The 15,790-nt window shown below is 41.1% G+C and overlaps 3 protein-coding genes across 5 annotated transcripts; all 3 read left to right on the forward strand.

The window, feature by feature from the left end:
* Window positions 1-76: 76 nt before the first annotated feature.
* On the forward strand, window positions 77-6,178 carry sinhcaf (SIN3-HDAC complex associated factor). The gene is made up of 6 exons (XM_020078254.2): window positions 77-262; window positions 2,523-2,650; window positions 2,737-2,836; window positions 2,934-3,057; window positions 3,163-3,313; window positions 3,906-6,178. The coding sequence occupies exons 2-6, from the start codon at window positions 2,523-2,525 to the stop codon at window positions 4,240-4,242; spliced, it is 840 nt and encodes a 279-aa protein (XP_019933813.2). The 5' UTR covers window positions 77-262; the 3' UTR covers window positions 4,243-6,178.
* Window positions 6,179-7,326: 1,148 nt separating this feature from the next.
* kxd1 (KxDL motif containing 1) lies at window positions 7,327-9,427 on the forward strand. Its single transcript, XM_020078686.2, has 5 exons — window positions 7,327-7,481; window positions 7,771-7,890; window positions 8,454-8,606; window positions 8,712-8,758; window positions 8,842-9,427. Exons 2-5 carry the CDS (start codon window positions 7,793-7,795, stop codon window positions 9,111-9,113), a joined length of 570 nt encoding a protein of 189 aa, XP_019934245.2. The 5' UTR covers window positions 7,327-7,481; window positions 7,771-7,792; the 3' UTR covers window positions 9,114-9,427.
* Window positions 9,428-10,530: 1,103 nt separating this feature from the next.
* On the forward strand, window positions 10,531-15,754 carry LOC109648163 (endoplasmic reticulum-Golgi intermediate compartment protein 2-like). Of its 3 annotated transcripts, none has more exons than XM_020113969.2 (14): window positions 10,531-10,646; window positions 10,839-10,995; window positions 11,474-11,582; window positions 11,839-11,885; window positions 11,971-12,038; window positions 12,162-12,202; window positions 12,542-12,643; window positions 12,773-12,865; window positions 13,007-13,062; window positions 13,201-13,299; window positions 13,396-13,493; window positions 13,579-13,741; window positions 14,667-14,746; window positions 14,863-15,754. In XM_020113969.2, the coding sequence occupies exons 2-14, from the start codon at window positions 10,890-10,892 to the stop codon at window positions 14,929-14,931; spliced, it is 1,131 nt and encodes a 376-aa protein (XP_019969528.1). In that variant the 5' UTR covers window positions 10,531-10,646; window positions 10,839-10,889; the 3' UTR covers window positions 14,932-15,754. The 3 variants fall into 3 exon arrangements, with proteins under 3 accessions (XP_019969528.1, XP_019969535.1, XP_019969519.1); XM_020113976.2 differs by having other exon boundaries at window positions 10,645-10,680; XM_020113960.2 differs by lacking the exon at window positions 10,531-10,646 and having other exon boundaries at window positions 10,653-10,995.
* Window positions 15,755-15,790: the final 36 nt, after the last annotated feature.

Below are 15,790 nucleotides of genomic sequence, written 5' to 3' on the forward strand. Positions count from 1 at the left end.
GCAGAATGCAGACGCACGCCCACGTCACACGTCGTTTATGTAAATGGTTTGATTGAAGAAAAGGAGAAGAGCCTCCTGCTCCGCTCTGAAATGGAGGTGTGGATACCACGCATGCGCAGTGCGTCCACAACTCTCCAGTCCCGTCCACAGGCGCAGACATCAACAAGAGAGCGGGTTACTGATCCGGCTTGGTTTTCATAATAGTCCCATCGCGACGACGCGGAGCTGCACTTTGACTCGGTTTGACGCGACGCGGAACAAGGTAAAGAATGACGCCATTTTGTTGTAAAAGTGTGTAGTTGCGGCGCTCCTGGAGGAGGTTGGAGTCTCAGCGGAGCTTTCACATGTGAATTGAAAACAAGCTTCCACTTGTCCGGGAACAATCGGTGTGTTTTGGGCCTGCTGCAGCGGCGACCGGGGGGGTCAGCGCCACGTGTGTTCACCTCACAAACACGGAGAGTCGGTGCAGGAGATGCGGGAGAAACCGCAAACACGCGTGAAACCGCGTCAGAATGGCCTCCGTGTGCACGCATGAGGAAGAGCAGGGGCTGTTGTTGTTATCGGTCGCTTCAGCGCGTTGGTCGTTAGTCGCCGGCTGAATGTGACTAACGTGTAATAGTTTGGTGTTAAACTTCACGTTAAAGCACGGTGGTGCACGGAGCGTGTGCACAGCGGCTGCAGGCGACCACACATCTTCACCGGCCGAATAAACCAAGTTGCTCTCACGCCCACTCGGAGCAGAGATACGTCTCAGCACGCGGGTCGCTGCTGTCAACAAAACAGAAAACACCAACTATTCACTATTAACGGACGCTTCGTTAAACTTGACCCGGGTTAACGATGCTGTTAAGAGGATGTTTCCGCGTTAAAAAGCGGTTTAAACTGCGACACGTCGCTTTGAACTCGGTGCACATGTAGTTGGACTGATGCAGCGTCGCGGCTCCGGAATAACAAAGAGTAAAGATCAAAGTACACAATTCCAGGAGAACTACTTTCTGTCCTCGGTCGCATTAAAAGCCGTTTTTTTTGCATCGGAATTGTGTCGGTGTGAGTTGATGTGACTACGTGAAAGTTGGCGCAGGAAAAGTCGGCCATCGTCGAGCTGTGGGCTGGGATCATAAAATGGGTGCGCATGAAGCAGGTCGTGTGGAGAGCCATGCTTCCTCGCCGGAGTGGGCGGCGAAAACTGGCGACTCGCACTTCGATGGAGACAAGTGCGTTACTCGCATCGTGCTTTGATCTCGGGGGAGGGGATGGACGCGTTGTTCGCACAAGTCTGCGTCGCTTTCGACAGCAATTTTTACACTTTAGATGCGAATGCTGCAGTTTTTTGCGGAGAAATCGCATCACACCCCCTTCTCCACGCCACCTCCGCCTTTGAAGTGTGTTGCCATGTTGAGTTACGTCACGTACTGTATTCTGCTGCAGAGATCGTCTGCCGCTGACAGAGAGCTCACCCGAAGCCCCCCCCCCAAAAAATAAAATATTCTAGAATATATGCACAAGGTTGTTTTTATTTAATAACTCCTACAAATTACATCTATATAAATGATCAAGATAGGTTGAATTATATCTTATTTTAATCACCCTTCTGATCATATATATGCTTTGTTTTATGATTGTTTGTTGTCATTTTCAATCACTTTCACCAGCTCATGCACTTTCCTTGTTAAAACTTTTCACTGTGGTTTTCCATTCTCGCCCAGTCTCGTTTTGAAAATACTTGCACTGCTGCCTTCAACCACCAGGAGCTGTTTTTTTTCTCCACTTCTCATCTTCTCCATCACCTTTCCAACCTTTTAAACAACAGTATGAGATAAAAGCAGTGGAGTGGGAGGTCTGTGGTTTCCCCTGCTCTCTGTGTGCTCTCTGTGGCACCGCACTGTCAGAAGACCCCGAGGACTGATGGCAAGAAAAAAACCCAGTCTGGGGGGCGCGGCTCGCAGTTTTTGCCGCAGTTCAGGTCCACATGTGCTGTGGAGAATACATTTGCCTAGCAACACATACCGTTATTCCGCTGCATAATCTGCGCATCTCGAGTGGTTTAGTTTTTCCCTCGAACACATTCAGATCATCACATTTCTCTTGCAGCACGTTGCATTTTTACAATCTTGATTTTAACCATGATAATTATCCTCTGCAGCCTGGAGGCTCAGGCTAAATGCTGTATTTTGAGTTTCCTAAACGAGGCGTGCGTCCTGTGCGCGCAGCGTGGTGACATGATCTGTCTGACACGCTGTCTGACTGTTGACCTACTTCCCTCATGTGGGTCACAGCAGAGATGCTCCAACAAAATCGCTTTCGCTGGATGTTTTTAAATCTCCCCGACCGTGACCAAAGCACTCCTTATTTACATTTTAATATTCAGCAGTTCACATGTGGCTAATCTGCACAATAATACACCAAGTCTGATCTGAGCCACGAGGCTGATGCTGCAGCGGGAAGATGCTGCAGCTGACGCACGCTGTTCAGAGCCCGGGTGCTTCTGTTATTTATTAATTTAGTTTGTTTTCTGCTCGCAGATGTTTGGCTTTCACAAGCCGAAAATGTACAGGAGTCTAGACGGCTGCTGCATCTGCCGTGCAAAGTCTTCCAGCTCTCGTTTCACGGACAGTAAACGCTATGAGAAGGAGTTCAGGAGCTGCTTCGGGTACGTGACACACCTCAGCACGTGGTCCACAACATGTCTCATTGATGGAAAACATTTCCCACTCATGATGTGTTATGGTCTTGCAGGTTGAGCGAAACTCGATCTGGAGAAATCTGTAATGCCTGTGTGCTGCTGGTGAAACGATGGAAAAAGCTTCCTGTGGGAACCAAGAAGAACTGGAACCATGTGAGTGGGAATCTGTGAGCTGCTGCTTAGTCATGATAAAATACTATAATCATTCAAGAGTAGTCACAGTCAAACATTTCTCCATCCCTCTGCACAGGTGGTGGATGCCAGGGGAGGTCCCAGTTTAAAAATTACCTCCAGGCCCAAGAAAATAAAGTCCATCTCTAAGAAAGCTCGGCCAACTCAGATCAGCAGGCTGCAGAAAGAGCTTAAAAGAAACAGTGAGTTGTTATTTTCTCTCTGGCCTTTACTTTAATAGCAGTCACTCATCTCAAAACATCTTTGTCATACACGTCTAACACCTAATAATCCCTTCTGCTCACCAGATTCAGATGCTCACAGCACAACCTCCAGTGCCTCTCCGGCTCAGTCTCCCAGCTACAGCAACCTGTCGGATGACGGCTCTGACGCTGAGCTCAGCCCAGGTTCCAGCCGCTCCCCAGTTTTCTCCTTCCTGGACCTTACCTACTGGAAGAGGTAAAACGCACAGTGAAGCAGTGGACCAGCTTTGTTCTACAGACTCATTTAGGATTTAAAATTACATCAGCTTTTTAAAAAAATTGTTACACACACATAAAATAATCCAAAAGCAATTTTTATCAAGAGACATTTTTATGGTTTATCAATCCCCATAAAGTATATCATGAGTGATGTTATGAAGAAGTCAGGATATTATGTCATGAATAGTTCAAATTTGATTTTCCAAGGTATCTACATCCCATAGCACTATAGACAAGCTTTGGGAATGACGTCACAATGAAGAGGAAATATTAAAACATTTAGAATTGACTGAGTTTATTCAGCTCATGCTGGGTGTGCATCTCCTCACCAATCTTTTTCATTAGTTTATAGTTTAGCGACATCTTCCACCTGACCAGCGAGCCAAAAGCTTGAAACTGTTGATGATGTCTGTCACATCAGTTGAATCATTATTTGATAATGTCAAGCATCATTAAATGGCAATTTAACTATTTAGATATTTGTAGAGTCACACTGTTATTGCATGTTAAAGAAGTACTATGGATGGAAAGTTCTCCTGCTTCATTCACTTGTCTCGTGTTTTGTGTAGGCAAAAAGTTTGTTGTGGAATCATCTACAAGGGTCGCTTTGGAGAGGTGCTCATCGACCCGCATTTGTTCAAGCCGTGCTGCCGCAAGAAACAGCGACAGCAGCAGCAACAGGAGGAGGAGGAGGAGGAGGAAGAAGACGAGGAGGAGGACGAGGAGGAGGAAGAGGTGGAGGTAGAGGAAGGCCAGGTGGGAGTCAATGTCGAAGGGGAAAAATCCCAGGTGGAAGAGGAAGTGAAGGAAATTCCAGCGTGTGAGGAAAACGCAGAGCCCGCTCAGCTATGTGTTACCATGACAACCCCTCCAACCAGGGGCGTAGTGGTGGAGGCAGGGTGGTAAATTCAAACCCCCCCCCTTCCCTTTGCACACATCTCTGAAGAAATCTCGGGGTGCTGTTTTTTTCCTCGAGCACTTACAGAAAGAAGTTGCCTCAGATCGCCTTCAGTCACAAAGCAGCTGAAAATCCTTTGGTCTTCTCCATAATGGTGTTGGAGATTTGTTTATTATGTTTCAACTGTAATTTATGGACTGTTGTGTTTCCACTTTGTCTCTCTTTTTTTGTTTGTATTTAATATTCTTACCATTCTGATTGCGGATCATCATCCGTGTTGTTTTTGATCTACTTTCGATTGAAATGCTGGAGCTCTTGTTCGCTGGTACATTTAGAATATTTAATTCCAAAACGCAATAGATCCACCTGCTAACAGAAAAGGGTGCTACTTGAAATTCATCACTCAACATTTCGAACATGCAACTGAAATCATTCTCATTGTGGATATTTTATAAGCTTCTCTATGTTATGGTGACCAATATGGTGGGATTAGATTTTCTCTATACTCAGAGTAGATGGCTCTTTCCTTTTAATGGTGGATATCTCGTTTTGGAATGAATGACACTTTACACTGATGGAGCACAGACCTGTACAGAAGCCCTTGTGTTTGTCTCTATTCACATCCACTCCTATCAAAGCATTTGTGTTTGTAAACTAGATTAGCGTCTCTGTGTGCAAATACGTACGTGGTCCCATTGAAACGAGGCCTATTCACAGCTTCAACAGCAAATACACCAGCCTTAATTATGTGTTACAGACAGTGCTAGTGTTAATTTTGGATTGGTATTAAGGAACAAAAAGGGACAGTAGCGATATTTATCGTGGCCTGAGCAACACATAGTGCATTTTGCATGAATGGCAAGCCACTCATCCAAAAGACCTAACGATCTGATGCATGAGTCTACGAAAAATTGCATGGCCTTATATAAACTGTAAATCTTCATTTTATTTTTTTGGATCCATTTCTCTGGAGTTTTAACTTATTTTTGTATGTAAAAAAACTTAAAAAAAGCAAAAATAGAAGTCTCTTTGCATAATAATAATAATAATAATACCACACAATATGACAGCAAAACACACAATCGGTCTATAGTCATTCAGCAATATCAGCATCAGTGTTTTTCCTCATTCCTGGGTCAGTATACGGTAAAAGACTTTATACAAGCTGAAATTCTATGCCATTGCCTCTTATATACCACACATGTGATATATAGCCTAATATTACTTTATTTATCAAATGAAAGCCAAAGCACATTGAAATTCACCCAATGTCAAATCAATGCAGGTTTTCTATGGACACTTGTGCTTGTCCGAGGTCATTTGTATGTATGTTTATGGTATTCTAAAAACAAACACTAATATGAAATTTCATACCTGTGATGTTGTAGTTGGGAGCAGAGGGTGTTATGTACATAAGGGGTTGGGTGAGCCACGTGGCTCATATATGGGATTAGTTATTTATTTATTTCATATTTATTTGTATCACTGCGTCCCTGCTTAGAAGTGTAATACTATGAATTCTTCTCTTCTTTAGCTTATGCGTAGCATGGTTTTTGTACATCAGAAATCGAATGTAATTCTCACGCAGGCTCTGTTTAACGTTGCGTTGAATTACCGGTTGTCAATATTTGTGAAATGATGTTATGTATTTATTTACTCATCGGTTCAGTTGCGTGCAACCTAACTTATTCTGTATCATCATTTTGGATCTGTATCCTATAGACTGACAGAAATGATAGATTGCAGCTGAACTGTACTTCTCCCTGTTTAGCCTGTAGCTTAAAATGTTAAAGAACAGTAGGATATCTAACTGTAGACCTGCATGTACTGTTGCTATGCATTTACTTAGCTTACCAGTTAGACAAAGCAGTTTTGTATTTTTTATAAATCATGTACTTTTTTTACATGTCCCTTAATAAAACAATTTTGTGAGTTTTCTGGAAACATGAAATTACTGAAATTATTGCTTTAAGGTGGGTGGATAAACATGACTTCCTATTTAAATTCAATTATCCATAACATTATGATTGGAATGATTTACTTTGTTTAAGAATACTTACTCTCAGTATGTAAGTATTAATGTCTGATATAAGGTGACACAATGTGACAAAGGTAAAAGTACATTTACAACATTTCAGAGAAGATATTCCATATAAAGCACCTTGCACATTACTCATTTTATTTTAGTTTTATTTAACTATTCCCGCTAATCACTTTGCTTGAAATTTAAACACAGAAATACAGCTTGAACCTTCAGAGTTTGGCTTGATATGTACAACCCCTTATAGGTTTCAGTCCTGGATTCACAAATTGAACATTTAACATCTGAAAAAGACTTGAAGGTACAAGACTGGGAGAACTGCATCACTAAACAAGAGGTGCAAAACCCATGTTTTAAATGACTGATAATAACCAATCAATATAGAAAATTCACAGCAAGCCTATGAGATTTTTGCCTCAAGAAACAAGTAATTGTCTATTTACAGGCTGTACAAAATATTGTATGGAGCATTATAATAGCATCATTATAGTCTCTTATCCATGCAGCCCAGTCAAAATACATACAATAAATATTAAATATTACTGCACTATTCTGATGCTTTATGGGCTGATGAAATAAGAACTTTTTAATTCTACCCAGGACAAATGTTTTTTTTTATTTTTATCGATTCATGAATCAAATGTCGCACATCTTAAATATTATGGGATCAGATTTACTTAGTTATCTTTAAAGATCTATATTTGGACAATTATATATATTCTATATTATTTGGAACTATATTTAGGTCCTGCATTTAAATAATTATTATCTACACTTATTCATATGTGTAGTGATCTATCATAAAAAGATATTCAAGAATAAAGGACATTTAAATAACTATTATTTTTTGCACATGCACTTTGAAATTCTAATGTTTTTTTATATTTAACAAGTTCACCATTTTTTACATACACTTTTTATCTTTCGGTGGGAAGTGACCAACGCATCGTAGTTATTTTCGATAACGATGATATCAGGAATGAAATATTGTTAATGATGCGCGTTTGTAATTTCCGCAGTTTTAAATAAAGAAACGAAAAAGAAATAAAAGAAGAAAAAAGCACCGGAAAGCGTGGTCCTGTGACCGGAAGTGAAGGAACGCGGATGTGCGGTGTTGTTGTTGCTCAGTCAGCTGTCAGGTGTTTTCTGCAGATGTAGATTCAGAATAATATCACAGAGGAAACAGTCGCTAACCAGAGGAACAAGGTAACGTGTTGCTGCTCTGCTTGTCATTGTAGCTCGGAAGCTAACAGGGATTATATCCGTGTTATCTATGACTCGTCCCGGCTGTTAATGAAGTGAATGTTCGGTTGAAGCCGCTGTAATGAAAACAGATGTGAAGTTTAGTAACGTGTCTGTTTAAAGCTACAGCTCCTGTTGATGCAGATCTCAGCACTGAACACTTTTGTAATGAGGCTGTACACGTGGTTTCATTCAGCTCTCTCATGTTGTTAACACAGCTCGCACATGTCTGACTCCAGGTTTGTTTTCCCAGGTTTCCCCTCTGGATCGTCATCATGGAGGAGCCCACAGCCTCTGGTGTCTTCTGCAGCCGGATGCTGAGCATGGTCAACTCTGAGGACGTCAACGCCATCATCCAGGCTCAGAGACACATGTGAGTGTTCGTGTCATCTGATGAGCATCACGTGTCTCCCCTGCTTCCTCATATCACTGTATATATAATGTTGTGCTGGTTGGTGATGGCCCCTTCACACAGACCTCATTCAGACCTGGTATCCATCCTGAGGGATCCAGTCACAAGTGGTCGGCTCTATGTACAAGTCTGAATGCACCCAATTGCATCTTCAGTGCTTCCTTAGGTCTGATCACTGCTGTGTAAACTGTCATGCTCGCTCACTAGTACTGAAACACACACACACACACATTCACACACAGACATCAGAAACATATGTAAACTCAGACTTGGTAAAAAGAACATAATTAGGTCTTTGCCAGAAATGATATATGTGATTATTTGCACATAGAGCGAGGAAGTGAGATGTGATCACAAGTGGTCACAGGAGACGCATTTAGGAGACAAATTGCTCAGGTTGGACGGGGTCACCAGGTTTGAACAGGGCCTTACACTGTATATGACAATGATGCTGCCATGTCCCTTCCTCATTGCAAACTGGCCTCTGAGGATTCTTGTTGTTTTCTGATTAATTGTGTAAACAGGCTCGACCGCTTTGAGAAAACCAACGAAATGCTGATCAACTTCAACGGGCTGTCAAATGTACGACTGCAGCAGATGAACGAGCGCTTCCTGCTCCACACACGAACTCTTGTGGAGATGAAGAAAGACCTGGACAGCGTCTTCAGACGGATCAGGTAAACGCTGCCCCAACACACACACACACACACACACACACACACACACACACAAACACACACACAAATACTATCCCTGATTATTTTTCTCCTTTGCTTCCCCAGGACACTAAAAGGGAAGATTGCTAAGCAGTACCCAGAAGCTTTTAGCAGTGAGTTAACATTCACATGTTTTTATACCAACAATCAACTCCTCCAATTCAGTTCAACTAAATCTCATGTTTGAAATATTTAGATATCCACGAGTCACCGATTCTGGAGGACGACGATGACGAGTTTGACCCAGTTCCCCACAGTGTTGCCACAATGATCACAATGGCCACCTCGGAGCAGAGCACAGAATCATGTGACACAAGTCCAGATGTGATCTCACCCACTGTGAGCAGATGCTCCGAAGATCTCTCTCAAGAGCCACCTGACACGCCCACCTCTGACGTGCCAGAGACCGTCATCACAGACACCGCCGTCCTCCAGGACGAAGGGCCTGACTCTGTACCTGCGGAATAGAACGAACACTTTGAATGGATTTCAGTCACTTGAACCTGAACTTCAACCTTAAAGTGATTTTAGCAGGAGGTCTTGTTGTATTTATGTTGGTCTTTATTATATTTGTTCATTTTTCCAGACAGACTTTGTTTGTATTTGTTGGAAAGAGCTTCACAGCCTTGATGTTAAAGTCTGTCTCTGAGGATGTTTACCATGCTTCTTTGTTCTATACCTACACAGCACTGAAATAATATACATAATACTTGAAGTTGTACAGTATGTCACTATGGATACTTCTGTCTTATTCACACCTGAGTAAAAGCCATCACTCAAAACATGATTGGAAGCATTTTCTGTTTGAAGAGATGCACTTTATGTTACTTGAAAGAGATTTTTTTCTCTGCATAATAGTTAGAGTGCAATTAGTTTATACTGTTGTTGTGGTTATAATATTGTCACGGCATTATTTATCGATGGACTTCTGTTACAACCATAGACAACCAATGATGTCCCCAGAATTTTATCTCCTGTTTTTTGCCAAAAAATTCTCTGTTGGTCCTCTCCCATCACAGGCAGGTAAGATATTAGGTTCACTCTGTGATACAGAAAACTTTTTAAGGACACAAAGATTTGCTCTTTAAGATGTAAACCATGTTGTGTGAGTGAATGATCCGACCACTCTGCTACAATGCTACTGATTAAAGATGCAGTTATGGTTTTAAGTGGAAAATTCTAAATCAAAAATAGGCTTAATTTGTTATTCCTGTCATAATGTATTTGTGTTTATATGTTATATACTTAATCACTGGAAAATCTATCTAGACAGTAAGTTTAAATGAAAGTGAGAATAATAACTGGTGTTTGACAAATGTGCTTTAGACAGGTGAATAACATTTTTGACAAACTGTGTCCTTCAGTTTAAAAACAGTGTGATGAATCAGCTGTTATTAGAAAGTGAATCTGTTAATGTTCCAACAGAAAATAAAACAAGGTGATGCAAAGTGATTAAAAAGTAAAATGACCAGAAAGGTTTAGGGGCTCTCCTAATGAAAAGTGTACATTTATTTTCCCCACAAGAAATAAAAGAAATGGAGCGTGCCTTTGCTTCATGAACAAAAGAAAAAAGTGAGAATAATCCTGAGAACAATAAAAAGAAAAAACATGATAATAATAAATAATTGATCTCACACTTTGTGGCTGAGAAAACTGTATTAGACTCATAACTCTGTAGTAAGCAGAGACTAACTGGTTGGTTAGATTAACTCAAATGTTTCTTAAAAGGTGAATCCTGCCGAGCAACCAGGTTAAAGTGAGAGAACTCTGGATCCTGGAATCTAAACCCAACCATCAAAATCTCCTCTACACAAGCTGCCTCTGTCATTAGTGTCAGAAAGTGCATGAAGTCATTGTTATCATACTCAACACACAGCCATCAATTAGTGTTTGCAGTTCCTCATCAACCACCTGAGGGCGCTAAGTCCGGATCGAAGCAGTTTTTTTTTCCAGAGTTCAAACGTCACAGTGACCTCCACGTCACATGACCGGATATCCCAGGTTTGGTGTTTTTCTAATGGTCAACACATAAACTGTAAATATTAAGTCAACGTGGATAATTTACACTTTAACAAACAATGCAATCATGTTTTTGTTTCGTTTAACGACCGCCATGTTGTAGCCCGCTAAGCTAGCTGATGCTAACGGTTGTTGTCATGGTCAAACGTTCAAACTGAACTTTATTAATCTCAGCTCGTCCCGAACAACCGGAGTGTGAGAGGATCGCTGAGCTGAAGCTGCGACATGAGGAGACTCACGAAGAAGAAAACTCTGACTCTGGTCAAAGAGCTGGACGCTTTCCCCAAAGTCCCCGAGAGCTACGTGGAGTCCACAGCCAGCGGTGGGACAGGTACCGACACAACACAGACACACGGAAGACACACAACTCAGACACAACAGACCACTGACACACAACACATACAACAGACACACGGAAGACACAACAGACCACTGACACACAACACATACAACAGACACACAACACAGACACACGACACAGACAAGACATCTACACCACAACACAGACACACAACAGACTATATATACAGACAGAAGAAACATAGACAACACAACAGATACACAATGGACACATAGCAGATGTACAACAGATGCACCACAACACAGACATACAAAAGACCACAGACAAAAAGCAGATACACCACAACAGACCACAGACACTGCAACATAGACACACAACAGATTCACCTCAGCAGATGACAGACACCACAACAGACAACCAGAAAATAAAACACAACAGACAGCACAACAGCCCACAGACGCAGCTGTAGTGTCCATGGTAATGTCCCCTGTGTGTGTGTCCTCTGCAGTGTCTCTGATCGCCTTCAGTCTCATGGCAGTTCTCGCCCTCCTGGAGTTCTTTGTGTACACGAACACGTGGATGAGATACGAGTACGAGGTGGACAAAGACTTCAGCAGGTGAGACAGACACACGTGGTGATTATTGTTCAGCATCTCTGAGTTAGTTCTGGACGCTCGCTCGTCTCAGTCGTGGAATAACAACAGTGTTCAGGTTTTATAAGGTGTTGATTCTCATCTCTGATCATTTTGTAACTCTGACTTCATGGTGCTGAGTTCAACTGTGTTAGTTTTAACTTGGTGTTCATGATCAATGGTAAATGGAAACTTTTCCATTCTCACGAGTGTATGTTCTGCATCTGCTCTTCATTTACAGTAAACTCAGGATCAATGTTGACATCACAGTTGCTATGAGATGTCAATGTAAGTTCAAACATTTCAGGTTTCATTGTCAGTTCTTTAGTTTTGAAGAGGAAGTCTGATGCTGTGTTTTTATGCCTGTGTTTAGATATAGGTGCAGATGTCCTGGATCTGGCAGAGACCATGGTCGCCTCTGATGGTTTAAAATATGAACCAGTGAGTTTGAGCTCCTACATTTAAATTTAAAGTGTTAAACTCCATTATGACTCTTTTTAAACATTTGTATTCAATTCTTAAAGCTTCTTTATATTTGTCTCACAATTTCCTTTTCCGTTTTAGGTCAACTTTGAACTGTCTCCACATCAGAGATTGTGGCACATGTAAGAATCAAACTAACTTGTGGTACCTGTAATATCTTGGACATGTTTTTTATGTACATTCAGCAAGCAGTTGTCTTTTGAAGCTGGAGCCACAGAGTGTTTTGCATCGTTCCTTGAAAATGACTGTAATGTTCAGTTAATCTGTTAATTGTTATAGCTCTAATTAAGTGGCAGCAAGGTTAGTAAAATATATTGGCCACCTATATAATGTAGTAAACTCATTGGTACCATATGGTTTTACCTCATTTGTGCTGATTTTGAATTATAAATGCTGTTTCACTATTTGACTTTCCTCTCAATTGAATTGAGTCCTTGTTCTTACTTTTCTGTCTCCATCAGGACTCTTCAGCACATCCAGGAGCGTCTGAGAGTCGAGCACGCTCTGCAGGACGTCCTCTTCAAGGCTGCGTTAAAAGGAGATCTTCCTGCTCCCGAACAAAGGTAAAAGCTACTAAATTGTTCTAATTCCTTTTTAAAGTTGGAAATATTATTACAAAGTAAAGTGTTCAACCTCGCTTATAGTTTGAATAAATCATTCTGTCCTCATTGTGTTTCTCCTCCTCCCCACAGTGACGGCAGCCCCACTTCCCTCACCGCCTGCAGGATACATGGACATCTGTATGTTAACAAAGTGGCAGGAAACTTCCACATCACTGTTGGCAAGTACGTGTCTACCTGGTGATGGACACTCATTATGATGTGTTAATAATGTAGTAGTTATACGATATTTTGCATTTATCCAGAAGATGAGAATTAAACCTGAACATGTTTTTTTCTAAATCTAATATTTTGACTCCCCCACAGGTCCATCCCTCATCCCAGGGGTCACGCTCATCTAGCTGCTCTCGTCAGCCATGACTGTGAGTTTTTTATTTTTAACAAAACATGAATCTCTGTCATGTAAGCTCTCATACTTTAATCACAGTACAAATTAAAGTTATGGTTGCTGGGATATTAAATGTTGAAGATAACTGTTCTGACTCATCATTGTGCTGCAGCTTATAACTTCTCTCACCGCATTGACCACCTCTCCTTTGGAGAAGCGATTCCTGGGATTATCAGCCCGCTGGACGGCACAGAGAAAATCTCTGCTGAGCGTACGTCTGTGTCGTCAAACACAAATCAATTATTATTTTCATTTATGCTTTAAAATGCTATTTTTTTATTGACGCTGCTTTGATAATTCTCTATAGCTAACCACATGTTTCAGTACTTCATCACCATCGTGCCAACCAAGCTGAACACGTACCAGATTTCTGCTGACACACATCAGTACTCAGTCACAGAGCGGGTAGGTTTGAAGTCTGCTCCTGTTTGTGTATTTTTGTTGTGTACTATTTGTCAGTGCATTAATATGTGTTTGTGTTCCTCTGCAGGAGCGAGCGATAAACCATGCTGCAGGCAGCCATGGAGTCTCAGGGATCTTCATGAAATATGATATCAGTTCTCTGATGGTCCGAGTCACTGAGCAGCACATGCCTTTCTGGCAGTTTCTCGTCAGACTCTGCGGCATCATTGGAGGAATTTTCTCCACCACAGGTAGACAAACTGTTTAATCTGCTTTAATGGAGCATCAAGATGCTTATTGACAAGACTAAACTAGAGCATCATGATGAGCTGTGCTTGTACAGTTAGGCTACATACACTCTGATATATTTTAGTTTAAAAACACATCCCTGTTGCTTCATTTATATCTGACACTGACCTAGTTTTAGTTGGAAATGTTGCGGTGTAGTGTGGACGGACTGAAACTAATGCAAAGTGTTGCTAAAACTCAATATTAGTTTGTCATCGGTCCAAGAAAAGAAATCGCTGCTCTTAGTTTTCACAATTGTTGTTTCTTTGTTTCGTTTTCTGCAACTAAACAATCGACTGCAGGGAGGATCATCTGCTTCCTGTTTACACTGGCACACACATGCCCAGTGTATGTGAATGGTCACGTGATGTGCATTTTCAGATGCATTCAGATGTTTTATGGTTTTAGATTTAAAACGCTGCTTAAACACGTTCCCATATTCTGAGCAGCCATCGGCTTGAAATTGATTCATTCATCTACAATATGAAAATCAGAAACTTAAAGAAGGGAAACATCAACCAAAGTGAAAATATATGAACACACTAGCAAGATGTAGTTTTTAAAAACAGTCCTGCATGGAGCTACCAAATTACTTTTTATACTCGTGTAAACTGAAAACAATGACTGAAAGAAAGGTAGAAACAGCACATAGAACCATTGTTTCTCATGTGGTGATGGAGTCTGTAGAAGAAGAGTTCAGTTTATTAGAGCAGACATTTTGTCTTACATAAACTGTGTAAAGCAGCCTGGAAAAATCCATAAATCATGCTGCATGTATTATTTATGACTTTATGTCAGATGCAGACTCAACATCGTCTTCTATTTAAAAAACACAGAAACTCACTTTTCAGCTCAAACCTGTTTTCTCCGGGTCTTTGTCTCTCACAGGTATGCTCCACAGTATGGTCGGCTTCCTGGTGGACGTCGTCTGCTGTCGCTTTCAGATGGGAATCTATCGACCTCTGAAGGTAAACGAGTCAGTGATCGTAAACCTCGCTTTGAATTGAAACCTGTTTTTAAATTGATAAGAAATGTAACTCTCTTGGTGTTTTTCAGTAGTAATCATTCTGTGCTTCTTTCTCAGGAGGCTCCTCTGAATGAACAGGGAAACAGTGAAACCTCAGTTCCTCCGGAGGATTTCTCACAACAATGAGACGACAGAAACTCTGCTGCAGTCGACTGACGACTCCCCAGCTCGGCCTAAACCACTAAACAGTAGAACCTGACTCATGTGGGTTCTTGGGCCGATGCTGAGATTAAGGAGCTAAAAACAATTCTGATACAGATTCATCAGCCAATATTTATATATTGAAGAAGCGCGAATACAACTAAATATATAGAACAGGAATTGAGAAAATAAACATTTTTAACATAGAATGTCAACATGAATACACACATTTTCTGCATTGCTTATCCTGCAAAATAAGTTTAGATATCGGTCTGTAAAAGGCTCATACTGACCAGCTGAGAAATTGGTCGGGCTCTACCAGTCAGCAGTGACATGCTGGGAAAATGTTTACAAGTTGTTTTATCTTAAAATGTGTAAATATTTGTATCTTGTTTATTTTTATTGGATGGGTGTTTGATTGTTATTGGTACCTCCTCTAATGATCTAGTTATTTCCACTGGAAGTGTTCACCAGGACTGAACTAGACATGATTTACATCATTATTACAGTAATTTCTGCTGATTCTCTCGGTTATATTTCCGTCCACACACTTAATTGACAGATTTAAGCTTTTTTCTGATTTTCTTTTTTTCCATATTCTTTGGTGACGTCAGAAAAAAGCAGCGTATCAGCTCCACTTCAATCAAAGAGCTACAGTGAAGGAAGAACCTGTTCAGCACCTTTAAGAAGTGTGAAAAGTCTCGAGGGATTTTAGGTTGTTCCACGTTGTGCCTGTGTGTAAATGATTGTTGCAAACATGAGGCTGACTTAAATAAAATCCACTCTGATGTGGTTTCATTGTTAATAATTACCTGTGTCTCTGGTATGTTCTCACTGAGTGCTG

The sequence above is a fragment of the Paralichthys olivaceus genome, chromosome 7 (assembly GCF_024713975.1).
Source record: "Paralichthys olivaceus isolate ysfri-2021 chromosome 7, ASM2471397v2, whole genome shotgun sequence".
Lineage (NCBI taxonomy): Eukaryota > Metazoa > Chordata > Actinopteri > Pleuronectiformes > Paralichthyidae > Paralichthys > Paralichthys olivaceus.